Below are 20,841 nucleotides of genomic sequence, written 5' to 3' on the forward strand. Positions count from 1 at the left end.
TTACATCTTATTTTTTACTATATTCTTTCACTTGGCTTGCTGTGAATTTCTCTTTTTAGTATCTTGAAGTCAAAGCTTAGATTATTGTCTTGAGAACTTTCTTCTTTAATAATACAAGCATTCATTGCTATAATTTCCCTTTAAGCACTATTTGATATGCATCCTGCAAATTCTGGTATGTTTTAATTTTCATTCAGTTCACATAGTCTCTACTTTTCCTTTTAAATTTTGTGTTATTTAGAAGTGTGCATTTAAATTTGGAGCTATTTCTTACATTGATTTTTTTTCTTCTTGCAATTTCATTGATTTCTGATATAATTTTCTTCTTTTACACTTGATTTAGGTTTATTTTGTTTTATTTTTCCTTGTTTGTCTCTGACTTAAGTGATCAATGACACTATGAAAGCTCTGGAAAGAATTTAGGTAAGCCCAATCTCAGTCTTCAGGTTTTTAGAAATGATAAGATTGCCCTTGGCTGTCTTGTTGCAGGCAAAGATGAAATCTGTATAACCACTAATACATTGTGCTGCTCGTGGATTATTGTTTCAAGGTGATGGGTCAGTACAGAAACTAAAGGAGAAATCTGCCTGACTTTCTAAGATCAACTGTGATGGTTAATGAGATTTGTTCAGTTGTTTTTCCTGGATATTTGGGCGCACAGCTGAGGTTAAAATTGTAAATTGGTTTTTCTGAAGATTGAGAAACTGCTTGATATACACATGAAAGGCATAGTTCTTTTTTGCATTTGGTCCAAAGGAGTCTGGCTCATGCCCAAAATATTTTTCTCCTAGATGGAAGATCATTATGAGAATTAGGCAACCAAAATTAGTGTGGTTGAAGACAGGAGATCATTGTTTTTGTTTTGGGCAGGTTAGGTTGAATCACTCTTATGATATTGAAAATCATGAGACCAATGACTCATTGAAATATTATTATCGGAAAGGTAGGGAATTGTATTTCCTCAGTGGACATGGGAGTAATTGATTAGTGATTTAATCTACTGTATACAATAAACTTATCATGTAGGCAGTCAAATATTTGGGTTTGACCTGAGAGAAAAACAAGTTGTATTTTTCTGTAAAGCATTGGGTGTAGAGGATATTATTTCCTAGTGTGAATACAGTAGGAGTGGGGCAGGGAGATGAAAGCCTGAGAAATTTCAATATCTTATGGCCAAGCAGATGATGAGCCTACCAATGGACAGAACAACTGAGGACAGAGATGTTATGCAGAATTAGGACAATATATCACCAAAGCCAACACAAGGGAGTATTTCAACGGGGGTTAAAGTTAGAAACCAATAGTTCTGATTGTTACTGCACATGAAAATACAATGAAGTCTAATACTTGACCATTAGATGTTGTGACTTTGATGCCATAATACCTCCTAATGGTATTTCCTTTTATGTGGATATAGCTTTTGGGTTTAGAGTGCTTATTGTTTCCTTTTGGATTTTTGGATAGATGCTATATATTTTCATAACTGCCATTCTGGATTTTATAACTTTGGTATGTTTGATAGATATTAGAGGCAGATAATTTAAAGGATCATCTAGAATTGATGAGACGGTTGCTGAGATAATATGGGGAATATTTAAAATGCTTGTTGAGAGGTGCACCATAAGATGCCCAGAATCCACTATAAAGAATAAGTTTGAAATAGTTTTTATGATCATGAAGCTGAAGTTTAAAAGCATTGATTAAAGCATGAAATAAGAATAATGAATAAATATAATCTTTCAATATTGATGAATGAGATCCTTCATTACTACTTTGGTTGAAACACCATTATGTACTTACATGAAATCTTCATATATTCCCTTGGATTGGTATTTCAGAAGCCAATGAGCTGAGAAGGTTAAGCCTACTCTGACAGAACTTAATCCAGGATGCCCCTTGGAGTCATTGCATGACTAGAAAGAGAATTCTCAGGCCAGTATCAGTGGTTGTCAGTTCCAGTTAATGAGACATCAATCATTCCACTGTGAGTATGCTAAAAATGGACTTTATATGGAAGAAGAGGGATGTTAGTGATTCTTGGGTTTGCCTTTTAATGTTTCAGTAGCTGAAAACTATGTAAACTTTTAGGTTAAATCCTACTAATCAGCTTGGTCTTACAACTTTGACACATAGTTCTTAAGAGCATTGTAAGGGGCAACTCTGAGGACATCCAGTTGGCTCAGTAGTGCTTGGTAGTCCTGTCCTCCCCAGCCATCATGGGAGAACATATGTGGGCAAGAATCACTACTCTGTGCGGAACTGATTTTTAGGGCATTCATGTGGCATTTGGGAATTGTGTACTGCACAAGGCACACATCTAATTGTGAGTCAGTCACATTGTATATGTTATAAATGTGTATATTCATTAACACAGTGTTTTCTGGAATATGGCAATAGAGTATCATAAGAGCGTATGAAAATTTTCCTATAAATGGGAGTAAAGTATCTGGAGTTAGGGATGCTTTTGAGTAATTTTTACAAATGTGCCATTTGAACAGCTGGCAGCTCTGAGGATGTCCAGTTGACTTAGTAGCCCTTGATAGTGAAAGAGTCCCGTCTGTCCCATCCATCTTTTCTTTTCCAAGAAAGAATTCTGGCGTCATAGCCTACCTAGTGATCAAATTCTATCCAAAAGTCATTCTTCCTATGCTGAGTCTGAAAAATGCCATCTAACACTGACAATAAGGAAGATTTTAGAAAAATTACCTCTGTTGCCACAACCCTCAGTTTACATCAGCATACCCTTTTCAGTTGCTAATTATCAAAGGAAAGATTATAGCATGTATTTGGAATGAAAAATGAGAAACTAAACACAATTTAAGTGGCAATCTTCCATTCTTCAAAAACTCTAAAACTGACGCAAGTCAAATGAATCAGTAGAGTGGCTGATAAAAGGACCACGGAGCAGGAAGTCCACTCACCAGCCTCTGGTCTGCCCGTCCTGGGAGTACACGTGGTCAGATGCTTGGCCAGGATCAGCCCGTTCAGCCCTGTGAGAAGAAGTCGGCGTAGATACTGGTAGTCTACACAGCTCTTATTTGACCTTTGCTTGTAGTATTTAATCATTTTGGTTGGCAGTAGTATGGCTTTGATTTAATTAGAGGTGGTGGGGATTTAACCTAAAGAAGAGACATTGAAGTAAAAATTATATCCTCAAAATATATATGTAAATTCAAAGCAGAAAATTGACACTTAAGATACATTTGAAAGCTGGAGAACCTTTTTGACAATTTTAATGGGTACTCTTATGTCTGGCGTGCCTAGGCAGGTTGGTATCACATTACCATGGTGGCCCAGCCACAAAGAGCCTCAGTTAAACGTTCCATGTTTACTTTGTCAAACTCAGGGTTCTCAGGGAAAATGGGGAACCCAAGACTTAGAATTGAAATATTTGGGTAAATAAACCCAAAAATATTCCTCTCCAGATACCTGTAAGGTCTTTTCAGTGGGAGAGGTAGTTCCTACTCCTTGCGTGGAGACTGGGTTAAGGACTCACTTGAAGCAAGATCATTACTGCTTTCCTTGAGGGCCATTCTCACCTCTCCTACTGCCTCCAGGTCTCAGTAGAGCACACACAGAGAAGTTCAAGACTGATATGGAAAAGGAATTAATATTCGGCAAATATTTACTGGGAGGAACTGGGAAAATCCATGGGGGAGTGGATCTTGGGGAGTTAGTCTGAGGAAGGGGAAGAATATATAAATGTAAGGCTAAATAAACATGTTAGTTCACTGTTTTGTATGTCAGAATTCTAAAGCAGCTCAGCAGGGCTGTGTGCATTCAGTCTCTGGAAGATACAGCGCCTGGCTTTTCCAGCTTGGAGAGGCTGCCCGCCTTCCTGGGGCTGTTATTCCAAACCAGTGTCCCACTAATCTCCTGTTCTCAATTTGTCTCTCCTGCCTCCCTCTTAAAAGACCTTGTGAAAACACCAGGCCTACCTGGATAACCTGCCCTTTGCAAACTTCTGGGATTAATCACATCTGTAAAGTCTCTTTTCCATGTGAGGTAGCATATTCACAAGTTTCAAGCACTGGGACATGGACATTCTGCTGACACAGCAGGAAAGTTGTTATTGTAGTGGCGCTGATGCACAATTTAGGATTTGGTGTTTTGCCAGTGCACTTAGAATTCATCCTATTGGTGGTGTGGGATAGCCCTGAAATCTAGGCATAACTATGCCTGTTGTGCAACAAAGATGCCAGAACTCCCTTCAAATAGTTTAAAAGAAAAGATAAGGGCTGTCAAGCTATGGTATATATTGCAATGGCTATAGTAACAGAAGTGAAGAAATTGTCACTGGATTACGGTCTCCAGGAGCAGGGAATTCGCATTACAGCTAAGGAATTCAGAGCTGGGGGAATGTACTGTGCACAGGGAGGTGTTACCTCACCCCTCAAGATTGCTCACAGAACACCTGGCCTTGAGAAATGGCTCAGGTAAAGAATGGCCAGAACCTTGCCCTCCTGGCACCCCCAGTAAGACAAGCAGAGACACTCAGGTCCAATGGCAGATTGCCTCTCCCCACATAGTGCTAAGCCCTCCACAGATGCTTCGTCAGAAGTGCTATTTTGAACAGAACATACCAACATAGCCTCTGGCATTTGGTATGTGGCCTTTTATCTGGCAACTGCTTTCTTCTCTAAAACCCACATCAGGGAGGATTAGGACAGTTTACCTCTAAATAGCAACCGCAGCAGCATTCATTGTCTCGCCCCAGGACTGTGTCACCTCTCCTGCTATCTTTCATAGCCATACTTGGGGACCTCAGTAATAGTGACATTCTAAAGAACAGCACACTGGTCCACTCTGTCGATGACATTGTGCTAATTAGACCTGGTAATCAGGAAGTTACAAGTATCCTAAATGCACTGTCAGAACACATGTATACCAGGAAGTGGGAGATAAACTCCATGAATATTCAAGAAATTCCATTTACATAACATTTATAGTAAGAGTTACAGGGTCTCAGTCACGTGGGGACATTCCCCTGTAAGACAGAAGGTTACTTTACCTTGCCACTCCTACCCGAGAGGCAGTGGTTAGGTGACATGTGTGGACTTTGGAGGCATATGTATCTTACTTAAGAATTCTCCTCCTGTCTGAGGGACTTTCCCAGCTGCTGGCACGCTCAGACGCCTCTTTCTCTGTTCTAGCCCTTCCTCTCCCTGCAAGCTCACTTTCCATTTCTGCAGCTCTTCCTCTACCCCAGAGCTCCAGTCTAGTTTCCATTTCACAGCAGATGCAGGGGGTATGTATTTGTTTTCTTGAACTCAAATTGGTGTTAAGCAGGGGGCACACTTTCTTGCAGACTTTTGAATCTGCCTTATCAGATGTGAAGTTCATCTTGAAACATTTACCACACACATAGGAGTATCTATTGGAAAGACATCGTTAATTTTGCCAACTGGGTTAAGTATTTTACTAACTGGTTAAGCGTTACTATTCACTGAAGTGGAACTCTCTCACTGGGTAAGAGTGCTTTATGCAGTTGGCACTGGCTCTATGATTACTTGATTTTAAGACTTTGGTGTTTGCTTTCTTCATTCTTTATTCATATTTAAACCTTAGGCCAGGAAAGTGTTTGGTTTTACTGCTTAAAACTGATGAATATTTGCTACATGCTTGTTATGTTGTCATGTTTAAAAATTAAGATTAGAGAAAAAAATCTTCAAAAGTATCCCCCAAAAATGAAAACATGAAATTTTTAAACTGAACTTTACAAACAAGACAGGTGTGGCCCATGAAGGGAATAAACAGTTAAATACACAAGCATTGCAGAGCTAGTTGGACACACCCTATGATGTTTTTGATGCTCTGCCGCTTAAGCGCTGACACTTTTTAAAATACAATCAAGATAAATGCTTTTTCTGAAATTTTAAAAAAATTTACTTTTTTTGAAAAGTGATTTTTCAGTCTCTGAAGTTCAGGATGATCCTATTTCTCCACTTGTGTACTTTGCTGATTTATCTGCTTATAGCTTGTTTTGGGTTATCCACTCAGTTCATGGGAAATGCATTGCTTGTATGATGCTGATATAAAGTCTCTTTGCTAAAAAAAAAATAAAAGGCGTGTTTCTGTGATATTATTTTTGAATTAATGATGACTTCAAGTTTTAGTAGGTCCTAGAGCAGGAAAGAAAGTACTATCACAAGTTCAAGGTGTTCTGAGAGCAGAATGTGAGAGCTGACAGGTCTCGTAGTCCTGGAGAGATCTGTGGCATTCCTCACTGGGTGAGTCACAGCACGCATCTCTAGCATTCTGAAGCAAAGTCATACTCTCTGTGGGACAGAATAACGTCGTTTGAAAACCGGCTGCTGGCCACTGGTGGAGCCAGAGCACGTGGCAGTGTCCTGGAAGAGAAGGGAATGAAGCATGTTCTGTGTGGAAAAATCAGTCTGGTAAAACGTGCAGGGAATGTACAGTTCTCTTCAGCCAGCAAGACATCCACTCTGCCTGAAGAGACATTCATGTTGATAAATTATGAGAGAGGGTGAAAAGTTTGCGTATGGTAAGGATCCTTCATGACTGCCTGAGATGTTGGACTTCATTCGGCAGTCAGTGGAGAGGCAGCAAAAGTGTTCACTGTGAGAGAAGGATCCTGGTGTGCCAATTGAGTCTACTGTTGACACAGAATCCTGGGGCTTTCAGAGAAATGGTTTTCATTAAATTCTATATAGGTTTTAGCAAAAAAAAAAAACTAAAACAAAAAGATCTTCACTATTAGAAATTTGCTTCAAAATAAGAAGGTAGCCCTTCCCCCAAAATTCAGCTACTCAATTCTGCTCTTTCAAATTGGTACAGATATTTGTTTCATATAATAGAATATGCAGCTTTAAAAAATAATATATAATTTAGAAAGCAGACATATTTAATTCATAAACACTTTATCAGTAGAATATATTATCAGAAAAGCAAAATTTTAGTTTATTTTTATTTTCTGTCTTCATTATCTTGCTAAGTTCAATGTTCTTTATTCCAGTACGTACACCAACCCTGTTTCCAGGGAGGTACGCAAGGCCACTGTTTGAAACATACACTGAATTTGATGCACATTTTCCCTTTCTTTGAGATTGATGTCTACTGTCACCAAAAGTAAGACAGGAGTTAAAATATTTTGTTACTCTGAATAGGTTAAAACTTTTATCTAATACATATGATAAAGAAAATATCACAGAATTAAGGTTCTCTCTAGTTTGATTAGAACACAGAATGACCCAGATAATGAGTGGATATTTTTTCACTGTTATGCACAGAACTGGTAGATGTATGTAATGAACCATTTGGTTAAGTGCATCTCAGTAGTAGAATCTAAACTGTAACCTTACAATAGAGAATGGCAAACATAGCTTCCAATGTTCCAGTTCTTGCCACATATGAAAATGTTAGAGAAGAGAAATGGTATCAAATACAAATAGGCAATTATTGGCAGAGGAAAAGAATTAAGATGACTGAAGTTTTGCTTTCAATGGAATTATTTTTTCTCATTTTAAAGTTCCAGTTTTCCACAAAACAAAACAGCATGTACATTTCTTCATTTTGTTTATTGTTTGATTTTTTGAAATGAAATTAAAAGCTCATAAAATTAAAAAGAATGTTTAATACATGAAGCTTCATGTAGCACACAAAATACTGGCTTTGAAGACAGGAAAGGGCTCAGATCCCAGCTGTTTTAATTCTTAGCTATGATTTACCTTCTAAACTTTACATTTTCCTGCAATCAATATTTGCTGAAAATAAAGGTAGGTTGATTCATCCTTTGCACTATTTCAAGAATAGAGGGAAAGATCTGGAACAAAAGCACGAAGATTAACATATTAAACTTCAGTTTCAAAAATCTTATTAATGATTTTTCATAAAATGGAAAAGAAGGCCAAAGTTTATGTAAACAATTATTGAGAACAGTTGGGTTTCATGGTAAAAAGAGTGGTATGCCTGTATGTTCTTGTTTCCATTAAATTTACTCAAAACTATATGTTTTACTACATTTATTAGAGATTATAGTTAAAGAATTCATAATGAGTTAGGAAACATTGTGTTGTATAGAAAATACATCTCGTTTCTCTTCCTGGGAGCAGTTACTACAATTAAGTTAGAATGTGTCACTTCTCTACACAATACTGTCAAATAGCTTCATGCCTCACTTTGGATAAAAACCAAAGTCCTGGTAATACCTTACACATAGGAAGGTCGTTCAAGTCACTATGTCCAAAACAGTCCCAGTTAATGCCTATTATTTCAACATGATTATTAATAGTAGCCCATTTCATCCTCAGAAGTATCCTGTTCAAACAGTGAATAATGGTTACCTTACTTATGAGGTCTTCTAGGATTTAAAGAGAAAACTTAATAGAAAAATTGTTAGCGCGGTACAAAGACTGGTTAACTTGGTTACTGAAAAGGGCGCGATGAGAACTCTCAGTATCACAGAGGCGGTAGCTGGGAATGGCAGCTGTCACCGGAGAACAAAGGTTTGGAGAATAAAGGGAAAAAGACTGGATTACCTGGAGAAACTTGGAGGAGGACCCTTGCAAAGCTTGGTCTGGGTTAAGGCAAGGGTGGCTCTGAGCCTGGAAGGGGGTCCCCACCAGCTGGCGTGAGTACTTGCCTGGGGGACATGGAGACATGATAAGGGTGGGTCTGCAAGTGTAGAGGAAGACATAAAACCTGGTTGCAGCTGGGGCTCTGTCCTGCAGGAGTGGGGTGAGGCTGGAAGGAAACTGGTAGAGCATGAAGTGGAAAGTCCCTCCGTGGTCTCTCTCAGGCTCCCTGGCCGCACCCCCGTCGGTAGGGCCTCGCAAGGAGCCAGCTGGCCCGGTGCATGTGGGTCTCTGCCCCAGCATCACCAAGTCTCTGTAGAAGGGGGGTTTGAAACTGAGACACAAAAGTGTCACACTTAACACAGCCATCCTTTCAAAAATTTCAATACTTTCCAACATTTCCTATTTCCTATCCTGCTCTTTTTCTCCTAAGTGATTCTCATTTAAGTACTGTATATTTTCCTTATTTTCCATATTCATTTTCCACCTGCCCTATTCAGACAGAAGCTTCACAATGACAGGGTTTTGTGTATATTTTGTTTAATGCTTTATCCAACCTAGAAAAATTCCTGGCACAAAGGAGGTCCTTAATATATATTCTGTAGATTAATGTGAGTAATAACAACACTTCTATAATAGCTATTATGTACAAGATTGTATTCTGTATACTTAACATACCCTTAAACCTAAATAGAATTAGGTATTAATCCATTTTTACCCATATCTTATAGATAAGGAATTTGACATATAAAAATGTAAAGCCCCTGTCCCTAGGACACATAACAAATAGGTTGGAGAGCTAAGGTTTTAATCAAGGCAGCTGGCTCCAGAGCCTGCAGTCTTAGCCACCATGCTAAATTGAAAATACAAATGAAAATGCTAAATGCACTCTTTTGATTGTCCACACTTCACAAGGTCTAACTGTAATAGCCAAAAGCATTATCTTTTGTCAACTATCTGAACAGGCTTAATGATTAGGAAGAAATGTTACTGGATTTATCTTTAAAATTCAAGCCTTAAAATGAAGGGTAAATATAATTGAGAATAGCGTGCCCCTTGAATGATGTTTCAACATTAATGCACTGAAATGTTTCAGGGAAAGCTTGCCAGAATCTAAATTTCTTCAAAACTGAACTTAGTTCAGAAAAAACAAGAATTCAGCTCACAGCAGTTCTTCCTTCATGACTGTGGTGTCAAATTGTTTGCATTATTAGCTCAGTCTGCTCAGTATGGTGCACAAAAACTTCTTCTGACCCAAACCTCTATTTCTCTTGTGATTAATATTTTATTAAGCATTAATAAATATAAAAGAGTGCCTAAAAGGAATACAATAACATTCATCTCCACAGTCACAGAGGGAGATAATCTTTCTTGATATACAGCATATACACATTACTGTAATATTTATCTTCGATCTTTTCCCTCAAATTTTAAAACTGTCTTAGAACAAAGAATTTATTTAAAAAGACAGTACATTTTATTTACCAACTAGAGAAAATAATTCAGTTTCAAATGACCTGAAATACTTTTTAAAAACCTGTTAGGATGTTTCATTTTTAAGATGAGGACTTGGGGTGTCTGTATGGTTGTGTCTGTATCCCTGTGAAATTAGGGTTTCACTGAAGTCTCCTGTTGCATAGTGGTTAGGCAGGCAGAGGTTTACAGAGATGCCCACTGTGGCTTCTCACGTCTTCCTGGGGGCACACGTCATTGTGTTCTTCCAGCACCTTTATATTTATGCATCTTTATTTACATGTATACATCTTTGTGGAGTTTTTCCAGGCTGTGGAAGTTTGCACAATTTGGATCAAGTTTAAGAATTAGAGAATCTCAGATTATTCTATTAGAGTAACAAAAGATCTCATTTACTGAGAAAGGACATGTGGCTTGGCGTATTTTCCATTTAAACTTCCTAGCATGGTTGGAAGCAGTTTCCAATGTATCTGTGAGGTTAGAGAAAATCTAAGTGTTCTGATCCTAGTTTGAAGGAAAATAAGTTACAGGTTTACAGGGTTTAAATGAAGACTTCAGGCCACCTGGACAGTTGGTGGTGGAGGGTGAAGCAGGTATAAAGATGGCATGGCTGTCTCGTGACTTTGCTCTCAACCTGTGTGTTGAAGTCATAAGCCGAAGGGCATAGAGCTAGACAGTGGCAGAGAGAAGTAGAAAGTTTCTCATCTGGAATTCAGTGTTTTTAAAGACATCTTTCTTTCTACAAAGATATTCAGTAGTGCTATGTAAGAACTTTTTTTTGTAGATTGAAGGTTTTCTGTTATAGATAAAGGATGAGCAAACTATAAGAGGACGTTGGTGGAATCATTTTTATGGCCAATGCGGTACTACCTCTGCGAGATGACATGGTCAAGTTGTGCCCACTCATCCTGCATCCCATGCCCATGGTCCCAAAATGTGGGTGAGCCTTACCACTCACAAGAAGTTGCCAACTCAGTAAATTCACACACAATGCCTTTAATAATAGGACTTATAATGACTAACGTAATGTGTAGCGATATCCCCATATGAGTGTGATATCCAGGAGAAGATTAATGCATGCCATGGGTGAATCCCCTATTTGTACATTCTGAGCAACAAAATCAAGGCTGAAATAATTGGCATTCAGTAATGGATATACCAAAAGGGAGAAAGAGGAGAGAGAAATGTATTTAAAACCCAAGTTGTAAGGACTAAATGATTTACTCTATAAAATTGAACTCACTGAAGTGAATATTGTTTAAATTTAACTTTACAGTTAATATAGGCTAATATCAGCTTTCTATGTACACTGCTAGTTCCTCGCCAAGAAGTGGGGCTCATACTTCATCACTGAGTTGAGTCTGTTTTAGTTTAAGATTTGAAGCCCTCTACTTTTAGAATTACCTTTCTGTTGATCATCTTTTATCTGTCCTGTGACTCTGCTGGGATTGAATGATTTTTCAGTTGAGTCCACCTATTAAGTTCTCAATCTTTGAATCTGAAACTGCTCAAAGCTCACTTTATGTTGAACTTTGCTTCTCTGAAATGCTGAAGAACTACCAGGCTGGTCTTGCTTTGCTTCGTAAATGTAGGAATGGCTCGCCTGTTGCTCTACCTTCACCTCACTCTCCCAAGCTTTCATGAGTCTGTGTGCACATGTGCATTCTCTGCCCTCTTGAGAGCTCTCTTGGCTGGACATGAAATGATAGTTTATTTTGTCCCCTCCCCCCTTGTTAGTTTGATTCATAAGTATTGAACCTGAGCAGAAAAGAGATATTGTTGGACAAAGGCATACCATTGTTTCTGTGAATTCCATTGCAATCCTCTGAAGGCAGGGTCCTGGGACCAGCTCAGTGCTCCCTCATGAAGACAACGTGAAATGATGTAATTTATTTTCCTTAAAATGTTTTATTTTAGGAAAACTCTTGTAGAGTTTTCAAACATTCTAAGTAGTGCATTTAAAATAACAATTTTGTCCTTAAAGTAAATTTTAGTAACTTTTTTTCTGATTGGAATATTATAAGAAAACCCAAAATGATTTAATGAAAAATTTTGGTTACAACAGTTTGTTCAGTTTCCATTATATATGACACATCTGTGTGTGTGTATAATTATAAATGCTGGGAAATTTTTTTTTTGTTGTAGGTGAAAAGTTTTGTGTTCATCAGCTGTGGCTTCTCAACCAGGCTCAGCTCATGACCGCTGTGGGCAAGTGTCGGCTTTTGGCGTCACTTCTCGGACTGGAACGAAGAGGTGGTAAGATAATATCTATGATTTATTTTACTACGCTTTTTCTTTAAGAAAGGAATTCATAGATGCTATAATGGCTTATTTAATCACAATGAATTTCCTTTGAAGTATTTCCTGAGAAACTCACTTTGTTTGGTTTGAAAGAACAGGTAAGTGTTAGTCGCGGTTTCTGGTCTGTGTATCTGGCTATGTTTTTGACTGCCTTGCATTTACTATCTCAAGTGTAGCAGTGAATCCCATGACTAGTACTTGGGCAACAGTTGTGGTCTTGAAATCGGGAGGATTTAACCTCCTCATAAAATATTTGGTGTATTTCCATCACCGGGATGTATGTATAAGTAATAAGAATGTGAATATTCTTGAGTATGTATGTGCTGAACTTTTCATAGAAAGTAGGTTCTTGGCTCTCAAGGAGGATCATTGCCAACTATGGTCTGACAGCGATATAGTAAACATTTAAAACAGAAATGAAGAGTATTCATTTCTGGTAACATTCACTGGAATTTGTAACAATTTATTATATTGGAGCCTCAAACACAATCTGTTGCAAAAACAAACGGCAGTGTGCTTGGTACGCTCCTCATATAGAAGGCTACATTGATAGGCCTCTTGTGCATATTACAGGACAGATTTCCATTCCATGTTAAACATGTGAAGCTAAAATTTATCTATAATTGATGCCCCCTGTTACAGTGAAACATTTTAGACATCTAATTAACTTGACCATTTAAATTGATATTTTAGTCAATTTCAAATCTGTTTAAGTTCTGTTTTGTACATTTTATATTCATTGAGACCAACGTTGCATCTCTACTATGTGAATGCAGGAGCTGTAAAAATTTGGGGAAAAATCCCCACGTCCAATTATATTCAAACTATTTCCTCATGAATTTCACCTTTTTTGGTAGATAAAATGTTATACTTTCAAACAACAGGATATATCTTATTTCCATACTGGTTGGAACAATTTGTACATGTAAATATATATTTGGGCAACTCAGCAGGAGAAAAAAAAATCTGTCAAGACTGTTGATATCATGTAACACTTGTAAACATTTCAGCAAGTCCTTCAACTGTATGGGAGTAATTGTGCCCTTCTAAGTTTATGATCAAGGGCATCAGTAAAAATATCTGTCGCGATGAAATGCAGCCTGTTCTTCAACAGGTTATTGGCAGTTTTATGTTACCATGGCTGATTCTCTACCTTCTTCCCAATGCTTTTTGGACCGACAGTTTCTTCAATGAACCAGGAAGTATAAATTGGAAATATATTGAGCAAAGTTGTTCAAGGTGTCTTTTCCCAAGGAAGGAATAATTCCTCTGTTAATATTTTATAGCTTCAGGCTAATGAGGAAGTTCTTCAGCTAAGCAAGAGAGCAATTTAGGCCTTAAAGTAGAAGGGACTTTGTAACAGGAAAAGAACTGAACACTGAAATCTTTGCTGGAATGTTGTTGGATTTTTCAGGGTTTTCAGCCTCTGCTAATAAGGCATCCTGCTTAGTTATCAATCTCCTTGGCCCTTGCTAGCTCAAGGCTTGATTTTAAAACCTGAAAATCTTCCTTAGTTAAAGGAGAGATGGGATGAGGCAGAGAAACATTAAAGGACACAGTACAAATGAGCTCTGTTAGCAATGATCAAAAGCAAAAATGTGAAGAAATGTTAGCAGGAAGAGAAGGGTTATCCTTTTCTACCTTGGGCTAATGATTTTTTTTCCTTTAGATTCAACTAAGGATCTCACCTCAAAGCCCGAGTGGGAGGTTTTTATTCTTGTTTTGGTTTTAAATTTTGTCCTCAAAATGAAGTTTCTAAAATAAATTAATAATGTGGAAAGAATAGTGAATTGAAAATCTAAGGGTTGGACATCTTTCTTGGGCTGTGCCCTGAACTGGCTGTCTGACTCCACAGTGACCCCATGTCACCAGCTTAAGGATCATCAGACTGAAGATGGGGGCACTAGGTTTCCTTCTCTATGACATGAGTTCATATTTCTTTGGAATTACATTGCCTTGTTAACTGTGTTAACTGCTTTGTCTTTTCTGTCTGGAGGTTCCTTCATTTACTTATGCTTGCCTGGTTTAACAACATGGTATGGGATCTCTTTTCATTCTAGTTTAATAATTTTTTTTTTTTTTTTTTTTACCAAATGGGTAGTAACTCTTCAGCAGTCCTTGGTAGTCTTATGAGACATGTGACGGCTGCACCTGTTTGGTCACACTTCATATACAATGCAAATACTGCTGTTTTTCCATGGACTTTTGTGTTCTAATCATGACCTTGAAGAGAGCTAATGTGATACCATTTTCTTGTCAGATTTTGACTTTGAAAGAACAAACATGCAAAAGGTTTATGTTACATTTCTCTAGGCTGCTTTGAGTAGTTTCCCCCAAATCCTCTTGGGAGATTTGTTAGTAATGTGTTGCACAAGAGTTTATACAAGCATAACTGAACTTTTGGCTAAGAGATGCTAAGGATGTGAAGATACAGGAACTGCTAGGCTAGTGTAATATTTGATACAGAGTATTGATATTATGGTAAATCATTAATTTTGTTTATATTCGGAAAATTCTTTGTATATTGGATATTAGATACTGACAAATTTGGTAGAAGTGGTTTTTCAAAGAGATGTATCTATAACTCTGAGATTATCCAAGGGCACATGAACAAGTATTCTAAGGAGGTTTAAGAGATGTGTTTGGTTGTTGCTTTGTGTTTACATAGGAATAACTTGTTAATGATGTGCTTTGGTGACACTGTGGTCTTTGGGCCTTAATTATGGGAAATTGGAATAAATTGGGATTCATGATAGTTATAGTCTGTGGAAAACTATAGTATGAAAATTCAACGATAATTTTTCAGAATTGTATATGAACTTATTACCTGGAATTCATTCTTGTTGAAATTAGGTCAAACGGTTAGTCTGAATGATGGAGTGACCCATTGCCATGGGCCTGGGAGCAGGCTGCAGTGAGCAGGGGGTGCTTCTGGGCTCTGGGAATAGGTGGGGCAGAATGGAAAAGGGGTGGGAGTGCCCAAGACACTTGCAGTTAACAGGAGGGTCCTTCTTAATTGAGTGGAGGCAGTGGCTGTGAGGAAAGTATTCTTGTCTTAATTGTAGTTAATTCTTTGTTGTATACACAGAATATTTGCTTTCTCATTAATCATAGGTTAAAGGATTGGTGTGTGTGGGGGTCGCCTGTGGAGCAAAGGCAGCACGACCACCTTCTGGGCATCTCATCAGAGAAAGTCAGAGGTTATGAAGACTGGTGGGGAAGTGACTTCGTAGGTCACTGGACTCACGGTTCTCCTCCTCCCTTCCCCGTTATTGAATATCTGCAGTGTTAGAGACACAAACATGAGTAGGAAGCTGTCTCAGGTCGCGGAGGGCTCACGTCCGCAAGGAGAAGCCGGGCGTCTGACTGTACTGGCTGTTGCTCTTATCGGAGCTCCCTGTTGAGTGCTGGTTATAGGCCTCTGCTGTTCTGAGCATGCGACTTGTGAAACACACTAAACCTTGCCACAACCCTGCACAGACAGTTCTGTTAGAATAACCCTATAGAAAAGGGGGCACCAAGACTTTAAGGAACTTTGAGGTCCAGCAGCTGCTTTGGTGAAGCCCAGAGTAGTACTTGAGCTGTCTGGCTTGCAAGCACCTTCTCTCAGCCCATGTGCCCCACTTAAACCATCACATCTAGAAAGACCGTGTGATTTATGGGGCAGTGTGTACCTATACCTCCACCAGCCTCTGTTTTGAAAATTAAATGAGAATGAGGGTTTTTCTGAATTCCAAATGTCATAATCTCTGGGTATCCCAGGATGACACCCCGTCCCTGTAACAACAGTCAGTTCAGTGGGGGTGGGGGTGAATTTCTGATCTCTTTGGAAACCAGTCGTGTCTCAGGCCAAGCGTCGGGGGTGGAACAAGATCCCCTTCTGCAGTAATGCCTCCCTCCAGGGATCCCCTGATTTGCCTTCTGTCTAGTTTACTTTGCATTTTTGAGATTACAAATGGAGTCATAAAGCATGTCCACTCTTTTTCTGGCTTCTTTCACTTGGCATAATAATTTCTAGAAATTTGTCCATCTCATTCAAGTTATCTGTTTGGTTGACCTATTTTTAGTAGTGTTGTTTATGATTTTTTGTAAGGGCAGTAGTAATATTACCTCCTTAATTTCTGATTCAGTAATTTTAGTCTTTTGTTCCTTGGTCTGTGTAGCTAGAGGTGTGACAATTTGGTTGATACATTTGAAGAACCAATTTTGGTTTGGCTGATTCTCTGTATTTTATTCTCTTTCATTTATCTGTACTCTAATTTTTATTACTTTCTTCTACTAGCATAGAGTTTATCTTGCTTTTTTTCTGTAGTTCATAAGGTACAAGTTTACATTATTGACTAAATACAAATTTAATATTTTCCTTCTTTAATGTGAGCAGTTATTGCCATAAATCTGAGCATTGCTGTCATTTAACTCAGGTTTTGGTGTGACGCTGGGTGTGATTCCTTGGGTTCCGCACCTTGAACACTATTCCTTGCAAGCTGCAGACGGGTGAGATTAGAGACAAGCTCTCTTCTGCCTCCACAGTCAACATACAATGGCAGGACAGAATAGGACAACTGCTATAGGTTCTTCTCCTGAAAAAGGGAGCCTGGGAGTCGTGTATGAGCAGGTTATCCCCAGACCCTCTGAAATCCAAGAGAGCAAATACTCGGAGTCCTCGATGGGGTCACAAAACCCAAGAATGATGCTGTGTGGCCACTGCTCTTGGCTCTTGGCTCTTGCTCGGCTCTTGCCTCCACCTTCTCCTGAAAAGAAAACCATGTTCGTAGCTGAATAGTTTTCACAGTCTGGTTTCTGATAGTAGAGTTTTGGGGATCCAGTAGCATCTTAAAATTTGGTATTGTGTTTGTCACTTTCAGTCCAGCCGATGGTGTTCCCAACTGATGTAGTTTCGCAAAAGCTCTGTGGATCTTCTGGGATTCACTCCACTAGACAAAAATCACACCAACAAAGATCCTTTCAGTAAACTCTTCTCTACTTTGAATCTCGGATGTGCTAGCTGAGGGACAATTCCCTTAAGCTCCCTAGTGACCCTTTTCTTTAATGGAAAGGACCTATAGGACACATCCTAAGTCTTTTGAAATGGCCCCTTGTGTGACCAAATGATAGTCTGATATTTTGATCTTTCTGAGGTTAGAGTCACATTACTCAGAGAACTTGGAAGTCCTTTCTTTAGCTTATCTTTGCTCTTTGGAGACTGATTTTCCTCAGACATCAAGTCCTGATTCCTAGACATCAAGTCCTGACTCCTTTTTGTTTGGTGGTTTAATAGGTCTCTCTTTCATTTTGTTATAAGTAGCAGAAAAAATGAGGGGGCGCCTTTGACATTTTGCTTGGATATCTGCTGAACTCAATGATTAGACTCATTAAAGATATTTTCTGTTTTCCACACAACTGCAGGTGTGAGTGTTGCTAAACTTTGTCCTTACATAACAAGGATCAATTTTGCTGTAGTTTCAAATAACATGTTCCTCAGATGCTTGTTGGAAACAAGTCACTGTGCCTAGCTTACAATGAAGGCTTGCATATCAGGAGTCCTGGATCACTGGAATCCGCTAGCTGCTGACTACATGTGCATTTTTTAAATGTTAATTTAAGATATTATTATCACTAATTTTGAGCAATATAGTTATTGTGTGACTTTCTGTAGTTTCACTCATGCTTCTTGTTTTTGGGTGTGTTGAGATTTATGAATCTCTAGGTGTATTGTTTTTAATCATATTTGGAAAGTTTTCAACCATTATTTCCCCTACCATATTCTTGTCCTCTTTTACTGTTCAAATACTTAAATAGTAGATTCCTTGAAGCTGTGCTTCTGCAAATGATGCTTTGTTCACTTGTTTAAAAATTATTTTCTCTGTGTTTTATTTGGATAATCATACTGCTAGATCTTCAAATCCATCCATCTTTCCTTCTGCATGCCTACTTTGTCATTAATCCCATCCAATATGTTTTTCATCTCACATATTACAGTTTTCATCTCTAGAAGTACATCTAGGGTCTTTTTATCTTTCATGTCTCTATTTATTAACCGTCTGAAATAGTTTCTTTTTTAATGTCCTTGCTTGTTAATTCTAGCATTCTCCATCTGTTTTGATTGATTGGTTTCTCTCCTCAACCTCAGTGTAGGTCATATTTTCTTGTTTCTTTGCATGTGTGGTACTGTTTGACTAGATTCCTAACATTGTGAATTTAGTATTGCTGGATGCTGTAAACTAAGTCTTAATATAAATTTCTTGAGAGTTGTTCTGGGACAGTTAAACCACTTGAACACAATTTGAGTTGTTGGCCGTCTGATTTTTAAGATGTGTTAGGTGGGAGCTGGACTTAGTCTAGGCCTGATTATTCCCCAATCTTGAAGTAAAACTCCCCTTGATCCTGTACCCAATGCCCTGTACATTCCCAATTTTCAACATCGTTGGTGGGAACTGGCATTATTCCAGCTCTTTTGTTTCAAAGTTTTGGCCAATTGTGCTTTTCCACTCTGCATCATTCTGTCATTTCTGTCCTTCTGGTTGTAGTGTTTAGGAGAACTACCTTTATTAAACAGCATTTTTTATCTTTGGGTAATGATTTGTTTTTCATATATTCTTCTGAAACACTTTGAAAGTTTTCTTTATTTGCACAGTCATATTACCTTACTCCCATATCTACATTAAATCAAATATCTTTCCTTCATGTGTTCATTTAATTGCCAGAAAGTCAGTAATATTTTGCAATATTTCCACTAACTTAATTTTTCTTTAATTTTCAATTACTGCAACTTATAACCAAAGTGGTTTTTAAAAGACTAGTACAAGCTGTGTATTTATTTAAAAATAGTTTAACAATTTTAGTGTATGATGCAATTAAAAAATTCGGAGTATTTTTTAATAAATATTCTCATCCTCACATATTCAGTTATTTCATAGTAGAAAGACCTTATAATGCTATCATGGATAAACAACCTATAAAACTTGTAAAAAGTGATAGACAACATAAAATAAATAAATATTCTAAAGAAATAGATAAACTACAAGAAAGTAAGAGAAATTTCTCAGGGCTCACAATGAAGATAGGGTGGAAAGTCAGAATGGTAAGAGTTCTCTATGGCTTCAACTTTCCTGGAGACTATTGCCAGGCTAGTGTCAAAGAAGTTTTGCTTAATTATCATATGGGGGCGGGGACAAGGTACAAGGCTTTGAACTTGTGCAAAGCCTGAAGGTCTTATTGAAATTCACTCAAATAGCCATTCATTTAGAAGGGCTGCAAATTCAGTGAAAAAAGAAATGAACTTGAAAATAATTCTGATCACTGTCAAAGGCAGTATGAAATTTTGTCTGTCTTCACATGACTGCTGAACTGCATAAAAATCACACCTAAGAACCAGTAACAATAGGCCTGCTGTTCATTTGATGTTCACATATACAGTCTGCATATATTTGAAAATTTTTAGGAAACTTCAAGGTAAAAAATTAATGAGTGATGCTGGGTTTAAAGTAACCCTAGGATACCTGGCAAAACAAAAATAAAATTCTGTAGCGAAACACACAGTAAGAGTCTTTCACAGTCTAAATTACACGAGAAGAAAGGCTTCCAGGAGCAGGAGTGAGTAGAACGCAAACAGCGAAATGGACGAACCCCCTAAGTTCCTCATCACTGAATTGGCACCTGTGGACTCGTAAGTGTGTTTAAAGCGTCAAAGAAATAAAAATGGAGCCAAAAATACAGGGAATACCCCAGATCAAAAAAGAGAAGGCAGATTTGAAAGAGAAGCAAAAAGAAATGGAAAATACATATTTAGAAAATAAAAACTGTATATTCTTTAAAAAAACATATTCTTTCCAATGAGTGGATGAGTTAAACAGATTAGGTGTTACACACAGCTGAAAAGTGAGTTGGTGTACTGGCTGCCAGACACACAGAACAGTGAGGACACGAGAGGAGTACACATGTGACGGTTGGCGAAGGGGATGTATGAGTCAAAGGAATCATGAAGATTTGCTAGAATTGATGAAAGACATGAACACTCAATTTCTAAACAACAGTTCCAGAAAAGGCTCAACAGATTTGCACAAAAAATGTCAAGCTACCAAAATACTCACAGCTATAATTATATATAATATACATATACACATTCATAAATATAAATGTGTAATATACTGTATGTATGTATATTAAATGACCTTCAAAATAGAATGATAAATTGTGTTATAAAGTGACTGTACTAGAAAGAAAATGCATTTATACTGAATTTATAGGAACCATGTGATTGCATGTATCAACATGGATAAATTTTCAGAACATAATATTGAAACTAAAAAGGGAATTGGAGAGCAATTCATTAATCAAGATACTGGAAAACTTTCCAAAATTGTAAAATTATATTGTTTTGTTTTGGATCCTGTACATGAAGTAGCACTATAAATATATGCAGAAGAATGACAAATACTGAATTCAGCATAGTTTCTAATTTAGGGTGTGTGATTGTTAAGAGAAGTAATCAAATAGATAAAGGGTGTTTTAACATTGTATTTTCTCTCCT

At 37.8% G+C, this 20,841-nt stretch overlaps 1 protein-coding gene across 1 annotated transcript in view; it reads left to right on the forward strand.

The window, feature by feature from the left end:
* Positions 1-20,841, forward strand: part of LOC118968784 (uncharacterized) — a 346,238-nt gene that overhangs the window by 140,918 nt on the left and 184,479 nt on the right. Inside the window, exon 4 of the mRNA XM_073213297.1 lies at positions 12,156-12,266. Within this exon, the coding sequence (XP_073069398.1) occupies positions 12,156-12,266 (111 nt within the window). The remainder of the gene's footprint in view (positions 1-12,155; positions 12,267-20,841) is intronic.

This window comes from Manis javanica, chromosome 9, assembly GCF_040802235.1.
Source record: "Manis javanica isolate MJ-LG chromosome 9, MJ_LKY, whole genome shotgun sequence".
Taxonomy (NCBI): Eukaryota; Metazoa; Chordata; class Mammalia; order Pholidota; family Manidae; genus Manis; species Manis javanica.